This window comes from Benincasa hispida, chromosome 10 (assembly GCF_027475165.1).
Source record: "Benincasa hispida cultivar pf3 chromosome 10, pf3_genome.v1.1, whole genome shotgun sequence".
Taxonomy (NCBI): Eukaryota; Viridiplantae; Streptophyta; class Magnoliopsida; order Cucurbitales; family Cucurbitaceae; genus Benincasa; species Benincasa hispida.
Window position 1 is genome coordinate 60,403,546 of NC_143487.1, and position 9,550 is coordinate 60,413,095.

Here is a 9,550-nt window from a genome sequence, read left to right on the forward strand (position 1 = left end):
GTGGTGTCGTCCCCGTTTCCTGGTGTTCGTGCAAAGCCGGTCAAGGTAGACAACAGAAGAGTTGCTGAACGATTGCTTGACATTCTAGCAAGACGAGTTCGTTCGCAGAGAGAGCAAGTTTTCAAGTGAAGAAAGTCTTTAACTGGTATGTTCTCTCGGTCTCTTGTTTATTAATCCTTTATAGCATGCCAGTAATTTAGTGTTGTTAATGCACATCTATATGTCTGAATGTATATGTGGAAGTTCTGTCACAATGAATTGGAAAGATCCACTTCCGTTCATAGGTACTCTTGTACAAGAGTTTCTTTACTAAGATGGATCCTCAAAGGAGGTTAGGAATATATGTTCGATATGATTCCCCATTAATTATTAAATATCTTGAACCTCTGACGGGTAATGTATTTACTGCACGATTTGCTTATTTTTATTTTAATGAGACAAATTTTCCAATATTGGGGAGAGGAATTATGAAATTGAAACAAGAAATTACATGGAATTCATCGTTATTATCTCATTTAGATTCTCATACAATCAATGTGAACTTGTAGTTCAGAAAATAATTCATTTACAAAATATAGCAAATTAATTACCAGATGCATTTATAGATGCGAAGAAAGTAACTAAGTCACATATACCAGCTGCAAATGTTCCAACAAAATTGGTATCCCAACAAAACAAGTTGTCACTGGTGAGTCTGGAACATGCTAGAAGCATGGTAGACCAGTGGGTTCCAAAGATAAAAATCCTTGAAAACGAAAAATAATTAATAGTGAAAAAGACTTGGTTGAGGATGTAAATACCCATAAAAAAATCCTCGACATGACTAGTGAGAAAGGTGAAATACCTAAATATAATAATGAGATTTCAATAAAATATGTCATGTCAGGAAAAAAATGGAATCGAACTAATGTAATTATTGACAACACTTTTGCGTATAATGTTGCTCTTGATATTATATCTGAAAATGGTGATCTTGAACCAAAGTCTATTGAAGAATATCGACATTGAAAAGATTGGCTTCAATGGAAAGAAGCAATCGAAGCAGAATTAAACTCACTTTCAAAATGTCAGATTTTTTTATCAGTAGTCCGAACACCAGAAGGTGTTAAACCTATGGGATACAAATGGGTGTTTGTGAGGAAAATAAATGAAAATAATGAGGTCACAAGATATAAATCAAGACTAGTTGCACAAAGTTTTTACAAAGACCTGATATTGATTTTGAGGAGACGTATTTTCTGGTGGTGAATGCAATTACATTAAGATATTTAATTGGCTTGACTGTGTATAAAAGTTTGGATATGCATCTTATGGATGTAGTCACAACATATTTATATGGATCACTTGATAATGATATTTATATGAGAATCCCATAAAGATTTAAAATACCTGAAACATATACATCAAATTCTCGAGAATTCCCGAGAATGGTATTCGATAAAGTTACAGAGATCACTATATGGATTGAAACAATCAAGATGGATGTGGTACAATCGCTGAGTGGATATTTATTGAATTTGAATATTTATTGAAAGAAAGATATCAAAATAATCCAATATGTTTGTGTGTTTTTATAAAGAAATCACAATCAGGATTTGCTATTATAACTATATATATTGATGACTTGAATATAATTGAAACTCTTGAAGAGTTTTCAAAGGCAATATAATATCCTAAGAAATAATTTGAGATGAAAGATTTTGGAAAAATAAAATTTTTCCTTGGTTTGCAAATTGAGTGTTTAACAGATGGAATATTTAATCGGTCAACTTATACAGGAAAAATTTTGAAAATATTTTATATAAACAAAGCACGTCCATTAAATATTCCAATCGAAGTCCGTTCATTGGATATAAAGAAAAGATATATTTCGACCTCAAAAAGTTAATGAAGAACTTCTTGGTCCTGAAGTACCCTACCTTAGTGCAATTGGTGCATTTATGTATCTTGCTAGCATTTTCAATAAATTTATTAGCAAGATATAGTTCTTTTCCAAAAAAAAATGACATTAGAATGAAATTAAGCATATACTCCATTATCTCCGAGGAACAATCGATATGAGTTTGTTTTATTCAAATAAATCAAATTTTGATCTAGTTGGTTATGCAGATTTTGGATATTTATCTGATCCACACAAAGCTATATCTCAAACAGGTTATCTGTTCACATGTGGAGGAACTGATATTTCATGATGATCGGTAAAACAGACCATAACTGTCACTTCCTCAAATCATGTTGCAATCCTTATAATTCATGAGGCTAGTCGAGAATATGTATGGCTAAAATCAATGACTCAGCACATTCGTGAAACATGTAGCTTGTCTTCTAATAAAAACCCTCCAATAATATTATATGAAAACAACACAGCTTGCATAGTCAAAATCAAAAGAGGATATATTAAAAGAGATAAAACAAAGCATATTTCACCGAAGCTTTTCTACACTCATGATCTTGAAGAAAATGGTGACATCACTGTACAACAAGTTTATTCGAAGGATAATCTGATAGACTTATTTACAAAGGCATTACCAGCTGCAACTTTTGTATTTTTTTAGGAGTATATATTATATGAAATATGTACTCTTTGTCCTTCACTAAAAATTTTTTCCATTGGATTTTTCCTAGTAAGGTTTTAACGAGGATATTTCATATATATATATATATATATGAGCATCTAAGGAGGAGTATTATGAATATTATAATAATAAATAGATGCACATTGCTTAGTGTCCCAAAAGCCATATATTACCCTTCATATTGTCTGTCCATGTGCTTAGTAGTTATTCATACTTGATGTCCATATAAGTCCACATCGTACCTGCCACTTTGCCTATAAATAGTTGCATTTGGTGGATCCACACATATATCGGTGTGAATTCCACTACAAAATTCCATCAATTTTTTATATTATCCAATTTTATAATTTTAGTTATTTTATTTTATATTATATTATATATATTTAATATTATTATTATTATTATTATTATTATTATTATTATTATTATTATTATTATATATATATATATATATTATTATATTACATTCTCTCTATATTCGTGTTTCCATGTTCCTCAATTTCACAAAAGAAAACATTATTTTAGTCATTTTTCAAAGACAATTATTTAGTTATAGTATTTCTTTCGTTGTCCTTTAATATATTAGCTTTGAAATATCTAAAAATAACGGACAGCTAGAGTATAAAAATTGAAAACTGTGTGAGATCATATACCACTTAATTTTAACTATATAGAAATTTAATATGTTTGTCATGTATCTTGATTCAAAAGATGGTATAACATTATTTACATCATTAAAAAAATTACTCTTTATACATTAATGCTATTGTGAATGATGTCACATTTGTCTATCAATTATTACACGTGGCAGTTTCGATCCATCACTTTAACCTTAAAAATTAAATTTAAAAAAAAGATTAAAAAGATTTTCCTATGTTTTTCTGAATAATTTAAAAGTTAAAAATAAAAAATGAAACCTTTAAATGTTCAGAGAGGCAAAAGAACCTAATTCAAGGATATTTCAATAGTATAACCTTAATTGAATGATATCACCAAGTTCTTAACTTAGATGAACTCACCAACTCTTTCAAAGACAACTAATGGCGAGTTTTTCCTTATGCTTGGAAACTTATGACCATCCAACATTTTCAGATAATACATTATAGTTGCACTACACTAAACCAAACACACTTCTGAGATCAAGAAATATGGGACAGCCTTGAGTGAAAACTGAAACATGCCTTGAGATACTTGATAGAGAAGATTATCCAGAAATAATGAAAAAATCGAACTTGTTCCACCCACTGCCTTTATTCATATGTACCTGAAAATCATAAGAAAAATACACTTCATAAGGAAAATGAAATTAAGAGATCATTCATCTACTTCATTTCATTTTGCTGCTATGAGAAGTAACAAAGCTTCTATTATACCTAAATGAGTCATTTTTTGTGGTCATCAAAATGCACAATAACCATCTTCTCTCTTCAAAAAGATCTCGATTTGTTCGAGTGCCTGAGATTCCATAATATAAATAAGTACGAGGCAAAAATTGTTATAGAAATAAATAAGATTCGTTATCTAAAAGGCTTTTTAGCTGATAATTGTAGTGTAGATTATCATTTTATTCAGACTGAAGAGAAAGAGACCGTACCTCGATTGCTATGGCCATAGGCGTGACGTTAGATACATCTTTAGTACCAAGTTTGGCTGCAATTTCTGCACAAGTTCAAACATTCAGCTTATGTCATTTGGTAATCAGATATTAGATTCCTAGAATATAGGAACACTTGAATAGTACTTATTGTTCGGATTGGCATTTGAAAATGAAAGCAATTCTTCTGTATCAAAGAAATACTAATGAAGGACTTTATCTTTTTAGTAGGTTCTTTAGTCTTCGCTCTCAAGAACTAGTACGCCCTGTTCTCGAAAGCCGAAGAGAAGCTAAACTAACCAACTTGCTGGGAGATTTAGCCGCTGTCTGTGCTAAAGCAGTTTAAGCAAAAATTTATCCTCTAAAACTCATGTCAAACTCATCCTAAATGGCATCCCTTTAGTGGCAACTAGTCGAATGAGATTATAATTTGAGATTACAAACCCAAAACCATGGAGTATTTGACATTAAGCTTAAAATAACAAGGAGAGATGTCTTACTTTCGCAGGAAACTGTGACTTTGGCATTGGCATATGCTTCGCCCCTCTCTTCCAGGAGAGTAGATAAACGGACGAGGGTCTATAGAGAACAGGAATCAAATAAATATTTATTCGAGAGTCGATTTTAAAACTAATCTTTAAGGATTGTTATTCATCAAGTTGTCGGGAGAAATCAGAAACTTTGTGAAATCATAGTTATTATGTATGTTTAATGTAAAAGAACTTCAACATCATAATTTTCTAATGTTTGTTATTGGATATTATTTTCCAGAAACCTGTAAGATTATATTTATGAATAAAGGGAAACAAACACTGAAAAAAAAATACCTTTGTGTATGCATCAGTTGAATCATGATGCAATAGGGGACGAGAACTGGTTCCTACAACTGAAATTCTCTTAACTAAGGCTTCCAAAGGCACATCCAACCAGACACTGATCCCTTTATGCATATATTTCCTGGAAAGTTAAAAATAAAGGCTCAGTCAGATGATTCTGAAAGCTAAGTTCAACTGGAAAAATGCAACACTTGTATCCAAATAGTCTGTCTTCTTTACCAGTTTATCGTTCTCGTAACGGCACCTCCACCAGTGGAAATAACAAACTGATGCATCAAAGATAACTTCCTCAATGCCTCCGTCTGCAGGAATTAAGATAAGTTAGGATCACTGCTAAGTTAATCAGCTCAGATTCTGTTTTGGAGTTCACATATGCATAAAATAGAGCTTGCCTTGCGCTAACAATAATTCAAGAGTGAGAACTTCGAAACATTACATGTTCCTAGTCTATGGCAATATTTAATGGCCCAGTGAACAGGTTTAAATTATTATCCGCAAATGGCAATGACCTTTTCACGGTATCATCTTTAAGAAGGACGAATAGAAAAAAAGTAATTGCTCGTTATCACAGAGCATTATTGGCATGATATTGACCTTCGAGGCTAATGTGAGGTTCTAGTCTAAGCAAGAACCCAATCCCTTAAACTACAGTGAAAATCTCGAATCATGAAATATAATAAGATCACTTTGATCGATCCTAGATACTCTATATATATCACTTTGGGGGTACTCTGAAGTACAAATTCAATTGCATTATGGAGACAAACAGTTGAAATTTAATCATCATTGAAGAGAGAGAGCAGCCCGATCAACATCCATGTTCTGATATAAACCTAACAGCTAAAACCCTTGACAAGATAACGAATGTGTGCACTTGAGAGAGAGAGAGAGAAGTAAGCCCAATAACGAACATGCAACATAAACTTTGAACATAGTAATGAACATGCAACATAAATAACGTCAGATGTGAAAAATAATTTGGAAGTTATGCAGGACTGACCTCCCTTTCTCTAAAGAAGTCCTCCCCGTAGACCTTGAAAATTTCAGCTACAGAAATTCCAATGTCTTGTTCCACCAATGAATCACTGAAGCATCCAAAACATAAGATAGCACAAGTGATCAGCAAGAAAATATTTCATCAATGATAGTATATGGTGATGCATAGGCTAGCAAAATTAAACACAGATGTCAGAAATCATAGCATCAGCATAAAAATCCTAGGTCAACAGTTATTCTCTCTCATTCATAGATGGAAATACAATTAGGAACCGGATCTAGCTATTTTCCTCCATCTGTTGCAGTTCAATGATAATGTACTTTTATAGCTGCATTTTACTCGGGTTTTTCTTTTCAATAGACCTTGGAAGTTAAACTTAATTATAAAACTTAAAGAATGTAAATATTTCCCTAGCTATGAAATCAAGATGTAAATAAGAGTAACAGAATTTTGCGAATGTTGTTAAATACACCAACAGCTTTGAAACAAACCTATCAGAAAAGGAATAACCAAGTGCATTCGACAAGACTTTTCCTACAGTCGTTTTTCCAGAGCCCATCATTCCTGCATTTCATAGATATGACTCTAAATATCTAATAGCATAAGCTCAAAAGTAATGAAGTACTCCAAAAAAGAAACTCACCAACAAGATATATACAGCGCCCATTTAAATAGGACTCAATCTCCCGGGACTTCCTCTGCAATTTTATGACCAGTGAGCCTAGAAATGAAAAATATGCTAAACAACTAATAGGACAACCTTTGTCCCCCTTTTAGCAAAAAGCAGGAAAAAGGAAAAATAAGAGGCTCCACAATCATAAAAGACAGGAAAGCGATGGAAACCACTAGTAAAATGATAATGAAAAAGTGGGATTAGGAAACTTATACCTGTATAGCCAAAGACTCATCAACAGAAGCACAATGGTTTCCAGATTCCAACACTGAGAAACACAAAAATTGAAAATCTTATCAGAAACATTTTTTTTCTCCGGAAAAAAACTTGACGTACATCGGAAAAAAAATGAAAAAAAATACACAAGCGTAGAAAGAAGGAAAATCTCACCAAAAAGAGCCGGCCTACGAGAAGTTTCAATCAAGAGAAATAAGACCAAGCTAATAGTTACAAAAGAGCTTAGAAACAGAGGCCTAAAGAGAAACAGAGAATCTAACAAGGGACCACAGATTGCCAAAAAAAAAAAAAAAAAAAAAAAATTTCATGTCCTCTAAAGATTATGTTAGTTGCCTCACCCGAAAGCCCCAACAACATAGCACACATCCCAGTCGGCCTAACATCTTATGTTCACAAAAGTTGATTACCCTGTTTTCCATATTTCTAGAAATAATTAGTTTTGCAAATATAATAAATATGCTGGTCGAAATGAGGAGAATGGGTCAAATTCAAGCTGAGGTTTAAGGAAATTGCAAGAAGCTCTTATACTGGGCAAGAACCAATCAATAGGATAGTTTCAAAGAAAAGAACAATTTTTTTATGACTTTTACCCCCAGGCATCAAACTCCTGATCTATATTTTCAAAAATCTCCTCATTCCACGCATTCCAGACTTCTCCATCTAATAAGATTTTAAAGCAACTAGATGTGTATATAATACTCCATGGTGGAAGCAAGTGGGAGAAAATGTAACAAATTGAAATGAAATTGTCATTTTATCACACATTTAACAAGTGGTGCTCCAAGATGTTTAAGACCGGGTAAATCAGAACAAGTGAAAAAACATTAATTTTCGAATGGGTAAAGATGAGGAACTTCATGTATTTTTGGGGTTCAATTACGTAGATGAAGCTGAATTAAAGAAATTTTCACAAGTAAATGCTAATCAAAATTCTATGAGCTTATGTATAAATGACCCTGACCAAACACAAACATAATACCACAGAATACCATTGAATAAACAGGTCATCTCATTACTTTAGCTTCAAGTAGAGAAAATTGAACATATCGGCTATAGATCGCTGGTAGCAAACCTGAAGAGTTCTTGTAAGAACATGAAATTTTCAAAGCGACTGTTCTGCGTTGACTTGAATGTCTCGACACTTGTAAATCGAATGAAAATGGGGACTGCTCCGCTAATCTCCGAGAAAAATGTAGCAAACCCTTCGGTTTTGCAGCAATACTCTTAGAGTGGATCCATGGCGAAAACTGCAATTGCTGCGTAACCGTGGTCTCCATACTTGCTGGCATAGCAGCTCGATTTCACCCAAACTTCCAGAACAAATAAGAAAAGTTTATCGCTGCAAATCCGGAGGTCATCACGTTAGATTCTCAGTCCATTCATCTCCAAAACAAAACAACAACCAAAAATAAATAAATAAATAATAATAGGTAGCGTAAAATAAAATAAACACAACCTAATTCATACAGAAGTCGCAGAAAGCAGAGTGAAAACAGAACAAATCCGAAACCGAAAGAAAGAACTCATAAAACGAAATCAAATAAACACAATAACAACAAGGATTATTTCTATTAATGATTCAGGTTTGAACGAGGTCAAATATCCATGAAAACTTCCGATAATGGCGGCAAAATGATCGTACCTGAAGTTGGAATGTGATGATATGAAGAGATTGAACGCAGAGAAGATCCTGGAGCTCTGATTTCTCTCAAGATACTCCACTGGTTCGCGAGGCCTCCGTTTCTCTTAGCTCCAACACCAAAAACTTCGTCTCTACAACTATGTGATATTTTATATTTATAACTTTTACAATATAATAATCCTTTACCTCCGATTGGCGATGAAATTTGGACTGAAGTTTTGAAATGCCTTGCCAGTGGACTCCTTTTTCTTTTTCTTTTTTTTTCTTTCCTTTTTTTTTTATTTTTTTTTTTTAAGTTTACTTTTGTATTCAAAATTGGCTCTTACCAACCCCCATGAGTTCATGACCTTGAGCCTCGTTGGTCAATAACGGCAACGAGTAAAAATATATAAAATAATTGTTTTTGAAATTTTGTTACATAAAAACAAAAATGTCAAACTATTTATAAAAATTAAAATATATATATATTTATAGATATTGATAAATTTTTATTCATTTCTATCATTGATAGAATTCTATCCACAAAAAAAGATTAAAATTTTGTTATTTTGTGTTAATAGTTTTCCTTATTTTTCTATTTTTAAAAATTCCCTAATTTTAATATTTCCAACCATTTATTAATTACTTAACGTGACGTTTGGTGTGCATAGTTGAGTTGATAACTATTATTTGGGAAGTTAAATTATCTATGGAGTTAGATTGTTCGTGGTTATGGCATAGAGTTTAGTTTAGTTGAAACATCATTCTTTAGGATGTTAGTCGAGTTGAGACTGAAAATCGTGTTTAAGGTGCTAGGTTAAGTTGAATTGGGTTTTTAGTAGAGTTTTTCTAAGTAAGATTGATTTTGTCTTTGATTTTGTTTTTTTTTTTTTTTTTTTTTTTTAATTTCTAACTACATGTATATTTTCCTACCATTTTTAACACTAAAAAATATTTAATTTTTTTTCCATTCTTAAAAAGTAAACATATACTAAACTCAAATTTGGAATTCAATT

General features: G+C 32.2%; 1 protein-coding gene across 2 annotated transcripts; it reads right to left on the reverse strand.

Annotated features, from left to right (window-relative positions):
- Positions 1 to 3,522: 3,522 nt before the first annotated feature.
- On the reverse strand, positions 3,523 to 8,915 carry LOC120089350 (shikimate kinase, chloroplastic-like). 2 transcript variants are annotated; one of them, XM_039046787.2, is made up of 12 exons: positions 8,556 to 8,915; positions 7,986 to 8,252; positions 6,892 to 6,944; positions 6,647 to 6,701; positions 6,495 to 6,567; positions 6,007 to 6,091; positions 5,226 to 5,308; positions 4,998 to 5,127; positions 4,671 to 4,749; positions 4,171 to 4,235; positions 3,950 to 4,031; positions 3,523 to 3,840 (listed from the first exon to the last, which is right to left on the reverse strand). In XM_039046787.2, the coding sequence occupies exons 2-11, from the start codon at positions 8,200 to 8,202 to the stop codon at positions 3,975 to 3,977; spliced, it is 897 nt and encodes a 298-aa protein (XP_038902715.1). In that variant the 5' UTR covers positions 8,203 to 8,252; positions 8,556 to 8,915; the 3' UTR covers positions 3,523 to 3,840; positions 3,950 to 3,974. The 2 variants fall into 2 exon arrangements, with proteins under 2 accessions (XP_038902715.1, XP_038902716.1); XM_039046788.2 differs by having other exon boundaries at positions 7,986 to 8,296; positions 8,556 to 8,766.
- Between the last annotated feature and the right edge of the window lie 635 nt (positions 8,916 to 9,550).

Coding starts and splice junctions, on each gene's coding strand:
- LOC120089350 (XM_039046787.2), bottom strand. CDS start 8,202: ATGCCAGCAAGTATGGAGACCACGGTTACGCAGCAATTGCAGTTTTCG. Junction 6,568..6,646: donor GCGCTGTATATATCTTGTTG/GTGAGTTTCTTT, acceptor TATGAAATGCAG/GAATGATGGGCTCTGGAAAA. Junction 4,750..4,997: donor CAACTGATGCATACACAAAG/GTATTTTTTTTT, acceptor TGTTCTCTATAG/ACCCTCGTCCGTTTATCTAC.